At 45.4% G+C, this 24,283-nt stretch overlaps 1 protein-coding gene across 1 annotated transcript in view; it reads left to right on the top strand.

Moving 5' to 3' along the window:
* Positions 1-24,283, top strand: part of LOC146809855 (cytosolic phospholipase A2 gamma-like) — a 596,102-nt gene that overhangs the window by 456,388 nt on the left and 115,431 nt on the right. Inside the window, exons 14-15 of the mRNA XM_085616717.1 lie at positions 16,668-16,804; positions 19,352-19,520. Coding sequence (XP_085472843.1) covers positions 16,668-16,804; positions 19,352-19,520 — 306 coding nt within the window. The remainder of the gene's footprint in view (positions 1-16,667; positions 16,805-19,351; positions 19,521-24,283) is intronic.

Here is a 24,283-nt window from a genome sequence, read left to right as displayed (position 1 = left end):
CCCAAAACGTATTGAGAAGATGACTTGGTTTTGTAAGGGGGGTCACCTGGGTTTTTGGCCCCAGGCCATCTAGGGAAACTAGACACCCGGGGGAGTCCAGCGCGGTATTGCTTTGTGTGGATCCCCCCAACATTTTCCTACCCAAAATCCCTTGCAAACCTCAAAAAAGCATATTTTCCACATATTTTTGTGTGGGATCACCATGCTGGCACAAATGTCCTACCACACAGCATTCCCCTCAGCCTTCTGAGTAAAATGATACCTCACTATGTGGGCGGGGCAAGGGCCTGTGACTGGGAAGAGCCAAAAACATAGGGATTAGGGTATAGCACTGTGAATTCTAAGTGCTACATTTTTCTAAAAATACGTTTTTAGCCAATTATGCATTGGACACCCACAAAATTCACTATAAAAATGGGGTGTGTCCATGTTGCATTTTGAGCCGTTTTCTGTCATGGGTACTTATGCCTACCCACACAAATAAGGTACCATTTTTATCAGGAGTCTTTGGGGAACACAGAATTGTAGAGCAACTGATATTATCTATTGACTTTCGATGCATTTCTGCCTTCCAAGTGTAAGACAATGTGTAAAAAAGAAGTCACATTGAAAAGGTGAGGTATCATTTTTATCGAAAGACTTTGCGGAATGTGGGGTGGGTGGAATTTTGTGGATCCACACAGATTCCAGAACTTTTCATCACAGAAATGTGGGGAACATTTGTTTTTTTACAAAGTTTGCGGTTTGCATGGGATTCTGGGTAACAGAATCTGGTGTAAACCAGATAAGTTACCCCATCCTAGATCCCCCTGGGTGTCTAGTTTTTAAGAATGTATAGGTTTGCTGGGTTTCCCTAGGTGCCGGCAGAGCAAGGGTTCAAAGTCTACAGCTAGGCAGTTTGCAAAAAAAGTGTCAGTTTTCACTGTAAAAATGTGGTGTGTCAATGTTGCGTTTTGTGTTGTTTTGTGTTGTGGGCACTAGGCCTACCCACACAAGTGAGGTACCATTTTTCTCGGAAGTCTTTGGGAAATGCAGGGTGGGAGGAATTTTGTGAATCTACACAGATTTCAGAACTTTCCATCACAGAAATATGAGGAAAATGTTTTCTGGTTTTTTTTACAAAGTTTTAGATTTGCGAGGGATTCTGGGTAACAGAACCTGGTGAGACCCACTCAATTCACCCCATCCTAGATTCCTCTAGGTGTCTAGGTTTAACAAATGGCAATGGATTGGAGCTTTGAATTAATCGCTTAGCCAAAACAGGAAACCTAAAGTTGATTACGACACAATCCTCTTCTAGGGTTTTGGTCATGGGTCCAATCCACCCGACCCTCCTGACAAATAAAATATCATCATAATCCTTGCAGTTAAAGTGTGCATATTTTGCTAACCAAACAACATACTTTGTTTTTTAGTTGGGCAGTATTTTCTGTAGTATTTGCACTAATACATGGCACCCCTGTCAAAATTGATATGTAGGGACAGCAATCAGGAGATAGATTTAGACAAGGAGACCCTACTTCCCGTTGCATCCCCATTTCCCCCACGGCCCCTGTTTCCATTTGATCTACTTGGATTCCAGTCCCCTTCCAATATGCTCCTTAAAGCATGTAATACTGGAGGTACCAAAGGTTGGGAAAGCAACTCGGGCGGCTTAGAAGCACGAATATCTGGGCCTTCAAGGACCGGACTTTGAGACAAAATGTCTCTCTCAATTGGGGCGTTCATACCTGGAAACGTAGGTCCCACAATTTGAAGGGTGTTAATCAATTCCTTGATAGGTTCATTCCCTTTCCTCAGCTCTGAGACAACAGACTCCAATGCAGACAATCTTTAAATCAGAGGGGCAATACTTTGCTAGATGATGTCTTTTATTTTGCCAAGCATCGTGGTCCAATCCATATTTACAGCACCCCCTGTCTCCGGATTATCAGAGCTATCCTGATTCAATGGGAGGTAAAAGGGACCTTTGAGAACCTTGGGTGTTCGGATGTGTTTTGCTTGTCACTTCCTTTTGGACAAGGATGAGCAAATAATAATGTTTGGAATTTCCAATATGGCTGTGTCCTGGGGCCGTTCCACTAGAGAGATTTTGGAGAGACTTTGATTGTTCTTCACACCTAGGTGGCATTGAGGGGAAGTCTGCAGATCATACGTGCGGGACACCTCTTGGCTATTAACGGTGCTCAGGCACCCACTGATTATGTGTCATGGCCTCTGGCCTCCGGGCAAAGCAGAGGGGGCTGGGAGGTGTGATCTCTCTCCCTACCAGCATGGAAACAAGGACGACAAACAAGGAGTCGGTGAGTCGAGGGTCCCGTCCTATTTGCCTCTATGCAAGGATTGCGTTACTTATTTTTACTCCTGAGAAAGTGTCAATAAAAGTGGCACACATTTACAATAAAGTGACACTCATCAGTTCATTCAAACCATTGCCATGTCATACATAACACAATCTGAAATGTTGGCAGCTATGCTCCAGAGGGGGGACAGATAAAGCAAGTAATTGGTGTTTGGGGACAAAGTGCTTTGCGGGACTTGCAGGACATGAATTGAGAGAGACACTGTAATGGGGCTTTTGTGGAGTAGCGAAGTGAAAGCAGGAGACAGGTAAGTAATGGGCAATTCATAGGAGGAGTTCACTCTGCTGCCTGTGAATATAAACACTTTTTTATGTTATTTAAGCATTGATGCTTATTGGCCCCATGTCATGAGCTGCGACTTCAGCCACACAGACCACTTAGTGACCTGAACAATGCATACTGGGAATGGTAGTTTTGATTTTTAACATGTTAAGCAGTGTTTTAAGTGGGCAAGGTCCTGTCTCTACTGGTCTCTCAAATCTGTACATGATAATGCTGTCTCAGAAAAAGTAATCTGGAAGTCAAAATAAAACATGTGTGACAGGCTGGGAGGCTGTACCTGACTAAAGTAATTGTGGAGGGGTTGATGGGGATGAAAGCAATAGAAGGAGGAGGATGAAAAGTGGGAGAATAAGGGTCAAGAGGTGGACCACTAGGAAGGCTAGGATGACCAGAGCTACGAGGACCAATACAAGAAGAACCAGGCCAGGGTTTCTAATGCCAGAGGGGACGTGGAACAAATAAACGATTAGGAACAGGACAATGAAAAACAGCGCTAGGTGTACCGGGACCAGGGTTAGAAGGAGGACCAGGAGGATGTGGAAGAGGGGAATCTGGACCCAGTGGTCAAGGGCATACGGAAGAGAAGGACCAGAGGTGGAAGGAACAGAAAGCCCTGCCCCAGAACTACAAATAGGACTATGAGGGCTCAGGATGAGAGGGATGAGGACAACCAAAACCAGGAGTAGCAGACCTAAGTAAACATACCAAAGAGGATCGGCACCATGAGACTAATGAATCGCCGGCGTAGCAAATGTGGGTAAGGAGTCGGTCCACCTCAGGTGGCACAAGTGTAAGTGGGCAGCAGCTTCCCCTTGCTCTTACCTGCTGCTGTTGCTGTGTGGCGAATACAGGAATTGCCAGTACCCCTTCCCCTACTCTTACCGGTGGCAAACACTGCCGGGCTGCAAAAGCAGTGACCGCCACAGTCGGCAAAAGGTCTACCTATGCCACTGCAATGAAGAGAGGGACCAGAAACAGGAGTACCAATACCACAGACATCAGATCAAGGTGGACCAAGGGGCCAGAAGCAAAAGGACCAGAAAGACCACAACTAGAAAGGACAATGTCTAGCAGGACCAGGAGAACCTAGATTAGAATGACCAGGGGGTTATAAGGGACAAGAAATTCTAGGTCCAGTGGGACCATGATCGGAAGGATGAGAAGTGTCAGACTCAGGGGGATCCTAAACCAGGGTGATAAGAACTACATGAACTGCGGTGACTCACAACATAGGAACTAGGAGGACTAGTGCCAGCTATGATGTCACACTTTTACAATTATTTCCAGATGTGTTTCTTGATATGGGAAATGGGCCCACAGCACCAGCCAAGGACTCAGATGCTCTGGTTTGCCTCTTGGGGTCTGGAACTACAATTCCCACAAAGCACCTGGTCAACTTATGGAACTTCTTCCTGAAGTTCCTCTTGTGGATTTAAAGTGTCCAAAACATCAGTCCAAGGGTTTAGAAGCTCTGAGGTGGTCCTTGGGATGTTGAGACTTTGTTCCCACAATGTGCTTGTCCAAATCCTTTTCAGTTCACTGTATGCAGGTTATCTCATATCTTCTTGGTGCAGATGATGCAGGTGGAGTTCTTTTAACCTGTTACTTTCAGGAAGTCTACTCCTTCCACTTTCTAAAGCAAGGCAAATCATTAGAGCTGTAGTTCCAAAGTGTGCAGCTGGTGCAGTCCTCTTGTGGTGCAGACCAGGAGTTCCAGCAGGAAAGTCCTTCCTCTTGTGATTATTCCAGACAGGGATTTGTGTTGCTGGGCAACACTCCCATATTTATTCACAGTTCCTGAGAGTCAAGTGGGGGGCACCCCTGACCAATGGGATGCAGTGTGCCACCGAGGTGTATGACCACCTCTTCCAAAGTGGGGCATTTTCTTGACCGAGAAAGCACTATTCTTCCAAAATCCAAAATGGAAAAATGTTCTACTGGAGTCTTAGATTTGGCTAAGCTAAACCACTGGTGTGGCTACGTTTCCCTAACACTCCACTTCCAGCCTCTTCACTAATATAATTATTGGGGTTCCTGTCTGGGTGTGGAGTTGAGATTGTACTGCCCTAAACTGTTAATCCCTCGTTGAAGACCTGTTTGGTTACTCTACCCCATCTTGCCTTTTTCTATGCAGGTTGCAGTTCTCCCCCTTTCACACCTTATTAAGAGTAAGACAGCTTGGCTCCACCTGGTAGAGGATGACCAAGAAGAGCAGGGCTGTTGGAAGGCTGGCTGTTGGCTTACAGAAAAGAAAGCTCTATAGCTTCTTCTCTGTGATTGTTATAATAAATCTAACAGTGGCAAGTTGTTGGATGTATTCTAACTATCATTTTTTTAATACTTTGCGGTATATTTTAGCTCCTTTCTTTCATGAGTAATACTTTAATAAATCATTCCCAGGTTAGGCTATGGAGTCATTGTGCTACAATGGAGAAAACCAAAATTGACAGTTTTTCCCCTCACCACGGCATATAAAATATATGTTATAATGTTCCTACTTATAGTTACAAGGCACCCTTCCCCTAGGGCACATAGTGAAGACCTTAGGGGTGACTTACATGTGAAAATAAGATAGTTTGACGCTTTGGAAGTACCTTTAATTCCAAAGTCGAATTTGCATATCATTTCTTTTTAAAAGCGGCCAACAAAGCAGGGCTGGCTTTTAAAGTGACAACAGGCAACACAGCAGTGCATAGTTAAGTGCATTAAATCTGCTGGACCTCTAAATCTACATGCCCTAACATATACTAGGGACTTACAGGTGGCTTGTCACTACCAATTGTAATTATACTTACTTACCATGTACTTTTGATCAGAGCGCAGGCACTAGGTCTGGTTAGCAGAGCCCAAGGGACAATCAGAGTCAGAAGATCAGCATCTAGTAGTCAATCAATCATTACTCAACTTTAGTAGTAAAAATGGGGGCAAGCAAGTTGTGGTTTCTCACAATTAAAGCGGAACTGTGAAATGATCGATCAGTAGGTCACAAGAATAGAGGTAACAAAATGTCTCTGTTTATGTAGGACCCGATTCACGAAGGGGCTCACGTGTAGTAAAGTTATGAGTGTGGAGTCTCCGCACTCGGGGTGGAATCTCTGCACGGCACACTTCAGATAGTGCGCCATGTGGATATTCCTCCATGAGTGCACAGACTCCATCACGAGTGTGGAGACTCCGCACTCGTAATTTCACTACACGTAAGTACCTTTGTAAATTGGGCTCTCACTATCTTATTTCTTACAATAATTGTAATAAATTGAATGAATAATAATATCTGAGAGTTTGTTTTCTTCTGTGTCTTTGATGCCTATACATATTTATTATATATAATGGAAAAATCCATTTGTATTCCAATGACAATTATTTCAATTAATTATACTCCAATTCCTTCGCTTGTGACTTCTTAACAGAAAACTTCCTATGATGGCACGACAAAACACTGGCCTTTTAAGAAAGGACTTCATACCATCTACCCTATTCAGAGTAAAATATGGCTGTAAGGGACAGGAACAAAAGTAATGACCCCATCACCCTCAGAGAAATCTCACAGCGTTTTGGACCATTCGTTTTTTAGTTTTTCAAAAACAAACTCCCGCTTTGGGGGTTTGCTTTTGAAAACAAACATTATTTTTTTAAAGTTTGCTAGATGACCAGCAGATCTGACTGTACAGTCATTCAAATGTTTTTCATGCATAGACAGGAACCACCATGACAGCAGTTCCTGTCAATGTAGAAAGTTGTCATCAGGGCCAGTAGATGACCTCTAAATTTGGTGGACAGAGGTCCCTCGGATGTCACGATATTGTCCTCCATCATCCTGACAAAGCTAAATTAGGCCCTTAGGGGCAGATTTATGTTTCCTGGCGCATCCCTGCAAATCAGCAGGGATGCGCCAGGAAAGATGCGTCACAAAAGTTTACCCTTGCGCCACAATAGATGCGCCGCATTTACAATGCAGCACATCGTGGCGCAAGGATAAACAGACACATCTGATGGCTTCAAGCAGGTGCATGGTTTTGACGCAGCATTGGCTCAAAAGTGACTGAGTGAAATCTTGTAGATTTCACTCAGCCACTTTTAGGAGGCGTTCCTGCGACAGAACGCCCCCCCCTGCACAGGTACGCCTACTTCAGGCGCAGGGCTTTACAACGTGACGCATCTCCCAGATGCGTCACGTTGTAAATACCCCGCAGCATGGTGCAGGATTTGCGCCGCCGCTGCGTCGCTAAAGTGACGCAATGGCGGCGTAAATGAGGCGCAAGGGGCTCATAAATCTGCCCCTTAGTTTTTCTAATATCTGCCATGAGATTTAAATGAAGCCTCTCAATTATACTGTGTTGGTCACTTCATAAGGGGCCCTATGCAAATGTTTCTGTTTTGATAAAAGCACCCTAAATATTAGATGGCTCTGTGCTACTGAGATACAACATTTCCATTTCTGGTTTTTGCTTTTACAAATCATCATTTTCAGTTGTTTTAGTGTGATTTGTTCATTTGAACGGAACCAGAAATAATAATTACAGAATGCATTATTTACTGCAGAAAAGGAGGTGTTCGCTTAACATGGAGCCTTTTGTTTCTTGTACATTCCCATGACTTTGTATGTAAGAGTGTGTATCATCTGTATTATTAGTCACATCTGCAGGTAAATGGGAAGGAGTAGGAGTAATTGAGGCGCACAAGATAGCTAAATAAAAGGCCTCCCAAGTCGCTGTGTCTTGGCCTAATGTGTAATAGAGTGGCATTCTGTGCCATGTCTGTTAAAAATAACTTGGGAACATTCAAACATTTGGGACTGATTAGACTGATAAGTTAGTGACTGCATCTAAGCCAGCTTTAGCGTCAAGGGCCTCATGTTGCAAAATCACAAGGTTTATGACCACAAAAGTATTTATTATGTACAAAACCCTTTTAATGAATTAGAAATTATTTTGCAATCCTTTCTGAAATGCAAAAAGGAGGGTTCATGAAATGGGCATCCTCACTCCCCTTTCCAATTCAGAAAGGAATTTATTGATGTCTTGCGACTGTAATTGCTGTTGCACACCATTGATAAGATGAGTTATCACGGTGCAGGGATGTTTACGGGGCACCTTAAGTGCCACCCAGGCCCCATAGCGGAGGGCCAGGGTTGGAGGGGGCCCTGCTAGGCGATACGAAAGTCATTTTCTACCTGCCATTTTATTGCGGGTGGACTGCCATCAAAGGGCAGGTGGAAAGCGACATTGCCATCCCAATGGTAGATCCGAGGCTGGCTGCACCGTCATTATGGGATTACCATTCCGCCCACCACCCCAATGGGCTCTGTAGCCCGTCAGACCTTTATGCTGATGATACTCAAATTTACTTGGAAATCTCCTCTGTTAAAGACATTCAAAGACTCAACGACATACTGAGGGAAGTGCAACTTTGGCTGTCAAGTAACCACTTAAAACTGAATCCAGACAAAATCTAACTACTCCTCATATCGAACAAAGAAGAGAATCCACAAATGGTTGATTGGTTAAAAACTATTGATGCGCTCAATGGGAACCTCACCCTGGCTGACTCTGTTAAATCATTAGGCATCACGCTAGACCCAAAACTGGATATGACCAAACACATTAAGAACTCAGCTAAGAGCGCCTTCCTCAACCTGAAGTTACTGAACAAAATAAAGCCTTTCAGTAGTAGTAGTAGAAGGCTTTATTCGAGTTATAAACTCATAAAAGCACAACATGCATATTATAAAAACATCACACTTAATCAGGGCATTTCATTCAATACATTAAAACAGTTGCGCAAGCTTAATCATTGTAAAACAAAACATTATACAAATAAAACATAATCAAGAAACATTAGGAGAAACAGAAAGGGCTCTCCGTCTAATGGACCAAGCCCACCCCAGGTACTTTGCTATTCCCATAACAATAGGCTCCTCAGAAGTAGTGCAAATAATTCTCTGTGCCTCAGCCGCACTGGATGTCCCAAGGTTCTTGCAGATAGGGGTTAACCAGACCCTTCTTGGGGAGGCATAAGCCTTACAAGCAAATAGGAAGTGTCCCACACTTTCCTTAGTTGCGCCGCATGCTGGGCAGCACTGGGTGTTCAAACTCTTCCACCTGCCTGTTAGATCTCTCAACGGGAGGGAACCAGATCTTAATTGGAAAAACAACTTTCTGTCCATAGGAACAGTTATACTGTCCCAGTAATTTTCTAAAGCAGGACACATTTTACTTTCCAAAAAGCGACCTCCCATTGAGTCAGATTTAACCCTTCTCCAAAGCCTCTCATCTATCCATTCCCAATATAGTGCTTTAAGTATATTTTTGCTTGGGAACACTTCCCCCGACGGATTGTCCCAAAGGTTGGAAAGACCTAGTTCGCCTAGCAATACCCTTAGGTTTTTTAGCCATGATATTTTATGGAATGTATCACTCTTGATTATTGCCAGGAAGCCTTCCCCATAATGCCTAATTTCAGGGGTGGACCAAAGTCGCCTCCAGTATAAGATGGGACGCAGTCTGGCTCGGTCGGTTACCGATCTTCTTCCCAGGTCAAGACTAAGGGGGATTAATGGTGTACTCTGGGGCAATCCCGTAATGCCCCTAAGAAACCAGTTCTCAGCTATCTGTAATGAGGTTAAGTTGTCAAAGCCAAACAGCTCCGCCCCATATAAGGCCGATCCTATTGCCTTAGCATCGTATACAGCGAGGACAGGTTTTATGGGTTTTGTTTTGGATCTATTGTGCTCCACCCGTAAGGCCCCCGATATTTGCTGATGTTTCAGGACCGCCTTTTCTATGTGGTGGGACCAACCATAATTACTTGCGATTTGTACCCCTAAGTAGGTGAACTCCCTTACGACCTCAAGCCCGATGTTATTCAAGTGTATCCTAGGGCGAGGCTTCTGTCCTTGGGAGAAAGCCATCAGCTTGGTCTTGCCTATGTTTACTTCCAGGCCATGCTCCTGGCAAAAGTCATCAAAAACATTCAGGGCCCGTTGCAATCCAGCTGGGGTTTTGGATATTATCAAAGTGTCGTCAGCGAACATCAGGATCGGAACCCTGATGCCCGCCAACGAAGGCGCATCCACACTAGCGTCCTGCATCCTGCTGACTATCCCATTGATATATAATGTGAAGAGCAAGGGCGCCATTGCACAACCTTGGCGCACCCCACGCTCCACAGGGAAGTCAGTAGAGGATTGGCCATTTGACCCCCACTGTACTTTGGCACAATTGCATTCGTGCAACCTCATAACCAAAGTAAGCAATTCTGCGGGAATGCCTATCTTACTTAACACTGCCCAGAGCTTACCCCTTGGGACTAGGTCGAAGGCAGCCCGCAGGTCGACAAAAGCGACATACAGGCTGCCCCCACCAAGAAGAACCGTCCCCCACCGTAGCATAGTGAAGCGAAACACCTGGTCGATGGTACTGGTAGCCCTTCGAAAGCCTGCCTGAAAAGGGGAAAGAGAATCATTTTCGTCCACCCAGTCCATAAGTTTGTTTACCACCATCTTCCCAATTACTTTTTGGACGGTGGCAATCAAACTTATGGGCCTGTAGTTAGCTGGAAGGGATCGATCTCCTTTTTTGTGGACGGGTATAATGATGGCTCCCCTCCACTGTTCCGGGACTTGCGCACCCTTTGCAATTGCGTTCCCCAATAGGAGCACATATCTGCCCCACCTATCTTTATCATTTTTAAAAACGTCCGAGGGTATCCCGTCTAATCCCGGGGCCCTACCCCCTTGAACGGAGCTAATTACAAATTCAACTTCCTTGGAGGAAAACAAATCATCCTTAGGAAATACAGCCAAGATTACATCCCCACCACCCCCCTCCTTTGTTTCAGCATATTGGGGCCTAAAGTAATTCACCCAATCGGATTCAGCAACATTATTATCCGGTTTGTTTGGGGTACCGCCTCTGCCCCACTTTACTATCTTCCAGAAAAGCCTGGAATCCTTTGCTCCAGAAGCCTCCTTCAGTTCCTCCCAATGCTTCTCATCCCAGTCTTTTTTGGCCAAGAAAATGCTAGTATTGTATTGCTTCCTGGCAGTTTTGATTGCTACACTGTCCCTGCTTCTAATAGCATTACCCAGTGTTAATCTGGCTGCCCTGCACTGTTTGTTAAACCACCCTGCTGGTTTAGAGGAAGCTGTGCGATTACCCTTACATGTTCTCATAAAATATGGTTTTAGGGTGGCGAAAAGATTGTTATGGATTTCAGTGATCGCCCTAGATCCTGGCAGTGTTGCACTAGCTAATTCCATGGAAACAATTGCTTTGTCCACTTCAGACCCAATAAAATCCATGGAGGCTGCATTCGCCAATACCGAGGGCCATTTCAATCTACGCATATTATTCGCCATGTCTGGGAGCAACCCATTACTAGCATGTAGATAAGGCTGAGTGTGCTTCCACCAAGTGTGGGTCACACAGAGGGGGTTGTGATCACTTTCTATCCTGCCCTTAACTTCCATGTCACAAACCCCCTGCCAAAGATTAAGACTACAAATAACGTAGTCTATCCTGCTTCTATTATGACCATTATCATATGTGCACATACCTTCCTTATCTCCCTTTGTTCTACCATTGAGGGCACGCATCCCATATTCTAAACACATAGCATTTAAGGAAAGAATATCTTTTGACCAACGTTTGACAGGGGCAAGATTCAGGGAGGGAACACCCCATAGTTTGTCCTCTTCCTGTCCTAATGGGTTTTCGGTACTGTCTAGAGGCTCAAAAGTCCTATTTAAATCCCCAGCTATTATATTCTGTTTCCAAGGGACTTTGATTGCAGAAAATTAAATAGAGCCTCTAAAGTGGGGGAACTCCCGTTATTACAACCTCTGGCATAGACATTATATAAATCTATCACACCCCACTCTACTGAGGAAATTCGTAGCATTTGAATATCTCTGCAGCCCAAGTCCCACATTTTCACAGTAAGTCCGAAACTCTGTCTAATCCAAACTGTGAGGCCTCCTTTGGGTCTACCCCTAGGACCTCGACATGCCGGGATTGAAAAATTTAGATAGCCTTGGAGGTAAATAGGATCACAGGCCCAAGTCTCCTGGAAGAAACACAGTTCAAACCCGTTAATAAAGTCGGCCCACGATTGTAACATCAACTTACTCCCCAATCCTGCAACGTTCCAAGATACAAAGCTTTCCATAGCAGGGCTATCACTACCCATTATATCAGAAATGGGCAATCCCATGGGACTCAATTGTCCATCATCCTCATCTCCCAAATTGTGAGCATTGTCCACAGTATTCTGTTCCATTAACACCTCACCACTCATGTTTTGCATTAAATCCCCGGTAATTTCCTCTACAGATGCAACATTTTCATCGCCTTCTATTACCTTCAACACAGCATCAGTAGTCATTTCCGGGGTTTCGGGGACCCAAATTGGCTTCTGGTGTGGAAGGCATCCCCTTATGTTAAACTTTGGTCAATATCCCCAGTTCAAACATTCAGTGCCTTCCAGACTATTATAATTTGAACCAATATTTTGGGGTTGCCATTGCAGTAGGGTAGAGGGTGAGGGTGCAATCATTACCAACGGAGGATTGGTGGAACTATTTAGATTCATGGGCCCACCTTTTAGTAAGCATGTTTGTCTTGGGTAGAAAAAAGAAAGATCCACGATACCAATTCCACCACTACTTATACCCCAGCCCTGCCTTGTAATCCAACCAGCCACCCTGGGGTCTTGAAAATTGATGATAATACAGTCACCCCCCAAGTTTTTACTGGTGTACCCAATCCAGTCGATCCTCCTTACCCCTATTATCAACCCGTCCAGCCCCCCCGGGAGTGGTCTATTTTCCTTCAACCAGTGCATTACTTTATTTTTGAGCATCTGGAAGTTTTCTCCTTGACCGACTAAAAGAGGTGGAACATTAGTGAGAACCGCCACGAAAGGGTGGGAATCCGGGGTAAGATTCACAGGAGGAATCTTTCGGGGTTGTTTCTCCAAATAAGTCGGTGGTGGTCTATTAACCGGGGCACTAGGACAAGGGTTAGGGCTATTTGATTTTTGCTGAGGGTTTGAGGATAAAGCTTTAGTTGTCCTGGGGCCATTAAGGCCCTCTGCTCCAATATTTATGTTTGGATTGGAAATACTTGGCATTGGCCGATGGTTACTTGCAACAATGTTGCTGTTTTGTAGGCCCGTCTTATTCTTGTCCTTTACCATAGGGTGTTGGACCTTAGATGCTTTTTCCCTTGCACTAGTGCTCGGACAGACCTGCTCTGGTGAAATAAGCGGTTGACTTGGTCCCTTTGCCTGGGTCTTACTTATAGTGCAGCCTGCTTGGGGGAGTGTTACAACAACAGGCAGATTTTGTACTTTTTCTGAAATTTCCTCAGCCCTACTAGACTCAGTTATCTTGGGCTGTAATTTAATTAGTGACTTAGTATGGAAAAAATTATCCAAGGTGGCCTGCTCAAAGTGGTCTAATCGATCCATTAGCTTATTTACTTTGGCCTCTATGGGTGTCAGAAGCAACCTTAGTAATTTCTCCAGCTCAGGTATCAATGAGTCTATTGGAGGAATGTTCGCAGCCAACCCGTTCCCCTGGGGATCACTAAATAGTGGATTAGAACTCTCTATAACTACATTGTCCCCCTCATTTAGTAAGTCGCCACTTCCACTTACCCCACTGTGTGCCTTTTGTGTAAATAAAGGGTTTTTTACCACTTTTCTTACCTTGTTAGGGGGTTTGGAAGGATGGAGTTTCCTTGGGGCAGTAATCCTTTTCCTTTTTACACATGGTTTTAGGCCTGACATACTAGTTTTAATTATGGTTTTCACTGTAGATGAATGAACAATGGGGTCTAAAGGTAAAGATGTGGACAGAGTGGCATTGTCCAATCTTTGTAGTGGGCCGTCCTCAATCTCCAAAATAGAGGGAGAAGTGTTTTGTATTTCAATCACCCCAGGCAAAGTTATAGAGGACAGAGGGGTTACCAATGCCGGATAGGCTTGCGGCAACCTTTTTTCCATAGAGCTTTTAAGAAGCTCAATGGACAGCCTACGGTCTGCACGTTTCTCCGCCAGTGAGATCTCTTTGTCTATATCTTGATTGGAACAATTGGAAAAGAATTTGTCCAAGGGGCCTCGAATGGTCGTACCACCCTCAGAATGGGGAGGTGGTAAGCTGGTAGTATTTAACATGTGAGACATTATTGGTAGGTTTTACGAGTACATAAACACAGTGGGGCACACAATATAATGGATCAATGGAGTCCCGAGAACAACGAATTACAAGAAACAGATCTCGAGTCCTACTCGTCAGTGGGGTGGCCCAGCCCGGCCTCCTTTGGCCCCTGACGGCCACAGACGGTCCCGCCCTTGTCCCGGGCTTCTCCCGGCGCCCTTCCGCGCGCTCCCGCGCAGCGGAAGAGCAGAGCCCGTAATATATGCACGAATAGGTGAGAAGGGGGGAGGGGTCGGGGAGAGCGGCCCAGGTGTAGCAAGTCAGGCAGGCAGGCGGGCGCTCCTGGGATATGTAGTCCCAGTGCAGCGCGCGCGCTCGCTCGCAGCCCCTACCAATCTCCTTCCCTCAGCATCCCCCTGTAAACAATGGCAGGCAGCACTCCAAGCGCAGCGGGACCCGCGGAGCGGGTTCCGCAAGAAGTGGGTTGATGGCTGATGGCAAACTCCAAGCTCCCAACTCCAACCAGGTCACAGCAAAAATGCAGAAAGGCGTCCCACTTGCCAGATCCAAAGAACAGCTGATAAATGCTCGGTGAGAGGGGGGAGGGGTCGGGGAGAGCGGCCCAGGTGTAGCAAGTCAGGCAGGCAAGCGGGCGCTCCTGGGATATGTAGTCCCAGTGCAGCGCGCGCGCTCGCTCGCAGCCCCTACCAATCTCCTTCCCTCAGCATCCCCCTGTAAACAATGGCAGGCAGCACTCCAAGCGCAGCGGGACCCGCGGAGCGGGTTCCGCAAGAAGTGGGTTGATGGCTGATGGCAAACTCCAAGCTCCCAACTCCAACCAGGTCACAGCAAAAATGCAGAAAGGCGTCCCACTTGCCAGATCCAAAGAACAGCTGATAAATGCTCGGTGAGAGGGGGGAGGGGTCGGGGAGAGCGGCCCAGGTGTAGCAAGTCAGGCAGGCAGGCGGGCGCTCCTGGGATATGTAGTCCCAGTGCAGCGCGCGCGCTCGCTCGCAGCCCCTACCAATCTCCTTCCCTCAGCATCCCCCTGTAAACAATGGCAGGCAGCACTCCAAGCGCAGCGGGACCCGCGGAGCGGGTTCCGCAAGAAGTGGGTTGATGGCTGATGGCAAACTCCAAGCTCCCAACTCCAACCAGGTCACAGCAAAAATGCAGAAAGCCTTTCATTCTGCCCAAAGATCTCAAACAAGCCACCCAATCATTGGTGCTGTCAAGATTAGACTATGGAAATTCAGTCCTCTCGGTAATAGCTAAAACAAATCTTGCGCCTCTGAAAACAACTCTCAATGCGGCTGCCAGAATGGTCACTGGAATAAAGAAATTTGATCACATCTCACCTGCACTCAAAGAACTCAAGTGGCTACTGGTAGAAATGCGGGCGAACTTCAGAACAGCCTGCCTCACACACAACGCCCTACTCACCGGCAAACCCGAATATCTGGCTGCCAAACTCAAAAAAGCAGGTCAGACCAGGAACCTCAGAAGCTCTAACACCCTACTACTCATCCTGCTGAAATCACAAAAAAACGCAGCCAGGTCCTTCGCCGGAAATGCGCACAAAATCTGGAACTCCATTCCCCCCAACATCAGAACTATTCCCTCCTTCGCTAAATTCAAAAGTCAGCTCAACATCTAATCTCTCGATCAATCCCTAGTGAACCGATAGGAGCAGTCGGAGTGCTGAAGTAGACACCTCACTCCTCCCGAACGCTGTGTCGATAAGACCCCGAAATGGAACTCTTCATCACTGACATTATTAATATTCTTATTCGGAATTGCCTGCTTCATGTGTATTATGTTTTGCTCTGTTTTGTTCTGCTCTGTAACTGATGTAAAGCACTCCGATACCTTCCGGTCAGGTCAGCGCTATATAAAAAAAAAAAGTGGAGCGGAATCCCCCGCCAATTTCCCTCTGACAGCATGTATTGTAATATGGCATTCGGAGGAAAACCATTGATGTCGGGCAGAAAGCCTCTGACTAGCTGTCGGATGGCTTTCCACCCGACATTATAATCGGGCCCTAAGTCTTTGTTAAATAGAATTAGCAACTAAAAGTTTGACATTAAGACAGGTGCAGTTCTCTGTTGCATACCAGTTTAGTACGGGTGAGTACTTCATGAGGGAGACACAATCTCCCTGGACTTCTATACGTCTCTTTCTGCCTGCACTGTTTCACAGGGCTAACATGATAAAAATGTCCCTTTGATAACTGGGGCAGTGTGTGATGAATTGCATGCAAATATAGTTGTACTTATAAGTATCCATACTAAAAATCATAACCCCTAAAATAAGAATTAAACATTGTGTGACTATATGTACTAAACGCACACTATCCACATTCATAAAACATAAGCAACAAATGTTATACAGTGACCATCATCATATACCAAAAGCAGTAAGCTTTAGCAAAAACTGTTTGGGGACCCTAAGCCATGCAGTTATGGTGAACAGTTGTTCCTGTGCACCAATAAAATATTGTTTTAGGTACCAGATAGCTCATCACCAAATATTTTAACTTTGATTTCAGTGCATAGCTAAATGCCTAAATAGATTTACAGATGATCTAATTATGTAACTATCTGACAAAAAAGTACAAGAACTATGTCTCTGAGGTAGAATAATTGTATTTATGACAACTGAATGAAACCAAGTTCCAAGTTGGCTATTGTGCCTTAAACATATACACGATCCCAGTGAATTGTTTTGTGTTTCTTTAATAATGGATATACTTTATTGCACTTTCTGAATCCACAGACTCATTGGGAGATCAATTTTGCATCATACCAACACTATGAAAATCATGTTGTGATTTATTTTTTCATGTGGTTTTTATCCCTAAGCAATTAACGAGCCATCAAAAATCTACCTAATGGATTCTGGAGTAGGCATGATGACTCCTTTCCCACTGGCATTCCAAAGTCCACGTAATACAACATTCATACTGAACTTCGATTACTGGCCACTGGATCCTTTTATGGTAAATATAGAGTATTGTTTGATGGAACGTTTTGCACATAATCTGATTTTATCTTCCTTTTTGCCATGTATCATTCCCTTTCATAGCCCAATCCCCTCATTGCTCTGAAATTTGAATTCCCACATGCCTGTACCTCCAGAAGCAAAGCCAAGAATTCCACTGAAAGGTGCAGTGGGAGCTAAAACAGTCCTCTGTACATTTTACTGAGCCTGTATTTACATAGATTGTGCATGGTAATTAAAGTCAAAGTTGATATGTTTGAATTGCACTTTGTATACACAGTGGGCCAGACTCACAAAAAGCCTCCACATTTAGGTAGGATTTCCACACTCATGGCTGGATCTCCACAATGAAGAACTGCAATGTGGAGATCCCACCACCAGTGCACAGATACCACCATGACTGCGGAGCCTCCATTACGAATGTGAATGCTCTTTATAAATGGGGTACAAGGTGTTTTTTGTTTTACAAAGACAAAAATGTAAGTGAGGCTAAATGAAATGTACTGGCTTCATTAGGAGGTTATTGAGGATTATATCCACAACTAATAATGTTCCACTTCTAAGTGAAGTGAAACTACGATAGTTTTTAGATGCTTAAATACCATTGTAAATTAAATTTGAATCTCAATACTAAAACCTATCAAAGGCCCACTATTACAGAATAAAGCTTTGTGCCCTCTGAAACATTCTGAGATGGCCACGCTGCTATGATGATGGAAAGCCTCCTTTGTGTATGCATCATAGCTTTCTGTTGACGTACCCACACCCCCAGCACTTTGCAATCCCCAATGACTACCTATGTCTGAGGTGGCAAAGACACAAGATGCACTGATGGATCCACTTGGCAAATTCAAAATGATGAATCGTAACTTCAAGATGGAACCCAGAGCCTCTAGCAAGGGGAGTAGGAGGATCCCTATGTGCATCACTCCTGGTGCTGGATACACAGACAGAAACCCTTTGAAGGACAGAGGAGACGGGTCCCTGAAAGGAACAACACAGCAGTTCCAAGATGGTGCTTGGTGCCTTCAGTAATGGAAAACTCCAAGGGTGAAGCACCCACAATATGCTGCCCCAGGCAACAGCTTGCACCGAAAAATAATTGCAGGAGAGAATTGAAGCTGCCCTTCTAACAAAAAGCCAAACAGACAGAATCTCTCTTGCCTCATTCCACCCTGAGAATCATCATTACGAGACTGGCCATTGTAAATTGTAAATATAATGATTATTTACACAATGTAAAAAAGAAATAGCAATTATTTTTCATAATATACAGCCAATATACATTTCAAATCAATAAATATAATCAAGAAAATCGGGACCTGAATTATAATTTTTAATGTGATATATTAAAAAATAATTTTTTTAAGAACAATATTTAATATATAATAATACAATTTCAATAAAATGAAAGTTGTACATGTAATACTGATTAACACAATGTAAAAATGAAATACCAACTGATATTGCTTCTAAACATACTATATAATCATATAATCATGCAATTCTCACCAAAAATAAATAGCACAATTTAAATACTTCTGAAAATTATCAAATTCATAAAGAGCAACATTTAATTAAAATTGGTTAAACTATTTCTCAAAATCAAAACATGAATTAAAGTTAAAAACATATAATCTAATTACGAATAACATTTAATATTAAATAACATACATTTTACATATAACACCTCCCATCTAAAACTCCAAAACCCCAAATATTAGAATAATTGAACAAAATCGTACATTTAACTAATATTAAACAAATTAAAATGGTACATAGATAATTACTAACCAAATATAGTTAGTTAAAATATATTTAATATGCAACAAGAGGCACCAATACCAAATATGCCAGAAAGAAAAATATAAATACTTATTTATCACTTTCAAATGTTAACAATGATTATAAGTAGTTTGGTGGTGAAACAATATCGGTTACTGCATCTTTTAAAAACAACACACCCATATAATTCTCCGATAAAGGCAGCCCCGCAAACAAATAAGAATACATTCATAAGATAGCAAATAATAATGAGCCACGTAAATAATTAGCACAAAAAAATTAACACTAAAAATTGAAATTAAATGGCAAATTTAAACTAAAATCTACTAACCCAATACCACGATAGACCCTACCACATAATAATTCAAATTATATAAAAACTATGATTACATTTATATTCAAAATATAATAACTTAAAGAAAATAAATAATATCTCTAACGTGTAAATTATTGGTAAAAAGAAAAAAACTAAAACTCATATGTGTACCATCGATGTTTGTTTCCTCAATGTTTTTGTAGTCATGATACTTTGGCCAGTACATTATTGTCACATGATATTTCAGAACGGGTATGGATATATAATATGGATTATAATATAATATCCAAACCGTCTCCGAAAGCCTGTTGGTGACAGATATAGATGCAGAACTGGTGAAAGAGATTTATTTATATTTCTCTGCACAGGTTGACCCCTTTAAATCCTTCCCTTTTCTGATGTACAAACATTTGTAACACGATGCTTATTTTCTCTTTGATTTAGACAGTCACCAGGGCTGCAGCGTATTGCTCTGCAAACAACATCTCTTTTCCCCATGTGAACATCCCAGAAGGGGATGAATTAAACCCTTCTCAAGCCTGCTACATATTTGAGGAGGCGAATAAGCCGACAGTGATTCACATTCCACTTTTTAACAAGCAGAATAGCGGAGGTAAGTATTTGACAACAGTAGTTAGATTGTGTATTTGTGCAGTCATGTAACGTTTGAAGTGGCAGCAATTCCGGGTTATTGACTCATGTGTGACTCATGAAGAAGGGAGGCAGTCCTAGTGGCACTGGGCTGCATTCACCTTTCATAGAAAATTCTTCAACATGAGTTTAGTATAAAACGTACTTTGAGAAAATAAACCTGGTTAAACTCTAAAGCCTGCTGTTAATTTGACATTCATCTGTATATCCTTCTTGATAGTTCCTGATTAGGAGTGAATTATACAATATTGCTGCTCGAGAACACATTCAAATGTCACCATTATTAGAATGGAGGAGGTCAGCCAGAGGTTTTCCATTTAATACCCTCAAGTAGACTTTAAATGAAGTTTTGAAAAACTCAAATCACTACACAGTGCGCTATACTGAGTTCATCTAAGAAGTACAACTATCTCGATTCACCTTTCATGCAATGATGAATAATGTTGGATTTCTTACAATGTGAGGCCTCTGTGCCGCATAGACAAACTTTCTCTAGCATAAAAAGCCCCTCCTTACCTGCTGTTTCATCGACAACCCAATATGACACAATTGTCCTGGACACATACGGCGGGTGCGAGTTTGTAAGGAATGCAAGTGAGAGAAGGGTTCAGAGTAATGCAATTACCATAATTAATCAAAGCATTACCCCCTCAAGCTGAATCATTGGATTCCTTACTGAGGGGCATATTATCAAGCAAGGCGATAAAATTATCGCCGCTTTAGCGGCAGAAAACTGCCGCTAAAACGGCGATAATGCGCTTGATAATATGCTCTATGGAATTCCAATTGACGCTCAGGTTAGATGTCCTTCACATTTAACATGGGCTTCAATTGGAATTCCATAGAGCATATTATCAAGCCCATTATCGCCGTTTTAGCGGCAGTTTCCTGCCGCTAAAGCGGCGATAATTTTATCGCCTTGCTTGATAATATGCCCCAATGTGAGATGTATCAACGCTAAAAGAAAGACTGAACAACTGAGAAAATTGCACAAAACACATATTTAGTAACCAAGAATGAAAAAAGATGCTGATGCAGGACCCTGAATGACTCTGTAATGTTTGATAAAGGTAGATGGGATCACCCAAGTGGCCATCCTATACATTTTAGACAAGGAGGTTCCCTGACACTCTGCAAGGGAAGTTGGCAACCCTCATGTTGACCAGCCCTGTACCCCTAAAGGAGAAGCTATGCCAAACTAAGAATAAGCCAAGGAAATCAGAGTACAAATCCACCTGCGCAGGGTTTGTGTGACTGGTTTCCGGACCTTACTGGCAGATCCAAAATTAACAAACAAAGAATCCTGTCTCAATTCTTCCACCATCTTCAGATAAATCAAATCTGTTGTCTGGATGTCCAGAGAATGAACATTAACCTCATTCAGAGGCTGAGGATTTGGAAAGAAAATGGGCAAAATAACCTCCTGTTAAGAATGAAAGAAAGAGTTGACTTCAGGAACAAATCCCTTGAAACTGCCCTATCCGCAAAGATTATCAAGAATGCAGCCCTAGAGGAAAAAGCACCCCAAACTTCTTGTTGAGATGATGACCCAAAGAAAAGAAACACCTTCAATGTAAGGGTCTTTATATTAATGGAATGAAGAGGTTCAAAAGGCAGGCATCGTAAAGCTTGTAGAATGAGTAGCAGATCCCAGGTGGGACAAACAGGGGATACCGTAAGGCAAATATTCAAAAACAGCTTAAACAATTTCTGTACAAGACCCTGTGGATCCTCCAAATTCCTCAAAGGAGTTCAAGATGCCCTAATGCTGCCGATTTCAACTTTAAAGTGAAGAAAAAAGCCCCAAGAAATACAAATGCTAAAGAACTTGAGGCAGAGAGGTAGAAATAGGCAGAAACGTCTGCCTCCTACACCATTTTGCAAAGTATACCTAGTGACAAACATAGGAAACCCTCATGGATGTCTACCTAGTGGCCTGAATGTAGGAGTAAATTGCAGCAAAGCAACTGTGAGACATCAAACCTGTCCGTTCAGTCTTCAAACCGTCACCGCTCAGCCCTCCACAGGGCTTGGTCGTCCCACTCACTGCTGCCGCTCCTGCCTGCCTTTGCCTCCTCCTGCCTGCAGATTCCTTCGCTCGCTGCCCGCTGTTCCTGGGAATTTCCCGCTGCCCGCTGCTTCTTGGAATTTCCCGCCGCTGCCTCCCTGCGCCCCCGCCCCCCTGTGATTCCATTCGCCGCCCCGCTCCCGCCACCCAGCTGCTCCTCCCTCCCGGCTCCTTACTTATGACGCCCCCAGAGAGACCGCGCAGCGGACGCGCGCAGCGGGAGCGCCGATTGAGCGCCGAAGGTGCGCCAAAGGTAAGCCTGTCTGCGCCCGTCCGCGCCTGGACCGCGCCCAGCGCCAGACCCCCTGGTCCTCGCCCTCGTCAGCACACCCTGCACATCTACGATGCCAAAACCCTCCACGCACTCAACGCCGGCCGAAACACCGCCTGCTACCGAGCCACCCCGAGACGCACCCACGGACCCTTCACCTGCCTGACCTGCCGCTTCACCGGCCTCCAACCCAACACCGCGCCTGCTAAACCGAGCCCCAGCAACAAACACCTGATGTGCATCCTGCTCAACACCCGCTCCGTTCACAGGCATGCCGTCGAACTCTGGAACCTCCTCGACTCGACAGCATCAGACATCGCCTTCCTGACGGAAACCTGGATGAACACCTCCTCAGCGCCCGACGTCGCCATCGCCGTCCCGGAAGGCTACAAAATCACCAGGAAGGACCGCATCAACCAGACAGGAGGAGGCATCGCCATCATCCACAAGAACACCATCCGCATCACAACCAACTCCGATGACACCTTCACCTCCGCCGAACACCTCCACTTCCAGATACACACCAACCCCAAGACCACGCTCAGAGGCACCCTCGTCTACAGACCACCGGGACCACGCACACAGTTCAGCGAAGACATCACAGACTTCGTCAGCCAGCACGCCATCCATTCCACCGACTACATCCTCCTGGGGGACCTCAACTTCCACCTGGAGGACAACAAGGACCGCAACACCACTGCTCTGCTGGACAACCTGGCCAACCTCGGACTCAAGCAACTGGTAACCACCCCCACCCACTACGCCGGCCACACGCTTGACCCAGTCTTCTCATCCAGCAAATACGTCACCTTCAGCCACTCCACCAATCTCCAGTGGACTGACCACAGCTGCGTCCACTTCAGCTTCAGTAAAACGACGACCCACCACCACCCTCAACAAGCCCCCCGCAGGAGCTGGAACAAGATCACCGGTGACCAGCTCACCACCTTCCTCAGCCAGAACCCCCCCACCAGCTCAATGGACCCCACCGAAGCCACCAACAACCTCACACAGTGGATCACCAACTGCGCAGACGCCCTCGCACCACTGAAGAAGAACCCCCCCAGCAGACGCGGCAGCATGAAAGCCTCCTGGTTCACCGACGAGCTCATCACCTCCAAGAAGAACTGCCGCTCCCTGGAGAACACCTGGTGCACCAACCAGACCACAGACAACATGACGGCCCTCAAACACGCCACCCGCAAACACCACCAACTGATCCGCGCCACAAAGAAGACAGCCTTCAAGGAACGACTGGACAACAACACCCACAACAGCAAGGAACTCTTCAGCATCGTCAAAGAGCTCTCCAACCCCGACGCCGGAAACAATGACATCACTCCTTCGCAAGACCTCTGCGACTCCCTCGCAGCCTTCTTCCATGACAAGATCGCCAACATTCACAACAGCTTCGGCCCACCAACCACGAACCCCACCACCGAACCGATGCCCCCCACCGCCACCCTTCGCACCTGGACCCCAGTCAGCACCGAAGACACAACACGCACAATGAACACCATCCACTCCGGATCCCCTACGGACCCCTGCCCACACCACATCTTCAACACGGCCGACCACATCATCGCACCCCACCTCCGCGACATCATCAACGCCTCCTTCAACACCGCCACCTTCCCAGAGTGCTGGAAACACGCCGAGATCGGTGCCCTGCTGAAGAAACCAACTCCAGACCCCTCTGACCTCAAGAACTACCGCCCCATCTCGCTCCTCTCGTTTCCTGCTAAAGTCATCGAGAAGACCGTCAACAGACAGCTAGCCGCCTTCCTCGAGACCAACGGATCCCTCGACCACTCGCAATCCGGCTTCCGAGCCAACCACAGCATGGAGACCGCCCTCATCGCAGCCACAGACGACATCAGATCCCTAATGGACAACGGGGAAACTGCGGCCCTCATCCTCCTGGACCTCTCCGCAGCGTTCGACACTGTCTGCCACCGCACCCTGGTACAGCGCCTGAACAACACCGGCATCCAGGAGAAGGCCCTGGAGTGGATCACCTCATTCCTCGCCGGAAGAACCCAGAGAGTCCGCCTAACCCCGTTCCGATCAGCGGCCACCGAAGTCATCTGCGGCGTTCCACAAGGGTCATCGCTCAGCCCCACCCTCTTCAACGTCTACATGAGCCCCCTCGCAACCATCGCACGTCAACACAACCTCAAGATCATCACCTACGCCGACGACACCCAGCTGATCCTCTCCCTCACCAGCGACCCGGACGCCGCCAGAGCCAGCCTACACGAAGGGATGAAAGACGTCGCCGAATGGATGAAGAACAGCCGCCTGAAACTGAACTCAGACAAGACGGAGGTCCTCATCCTGGGATCATCACCCTCCACCTGGGACGACTCCTGGTGGCCCCCCGCCC

Source organism: Triturus cristatus, chromosome 7 (genome assembly GCF_964204655.1).
Source record: "Triturus cristatus chromosome 7, aTriCri1.1, whole genome shotgun sequence".
NCBI lineage: Eukaryota > Metazoa > Chordata > Amphibia > Caudata > Salamandridae > Triturus > Triturus cristatus.
The sequence above is the reverse complement of the archived record's forward strand: the minus strand, read 5'-3'. Positions and strand labels throughout refer to the sequence as shown.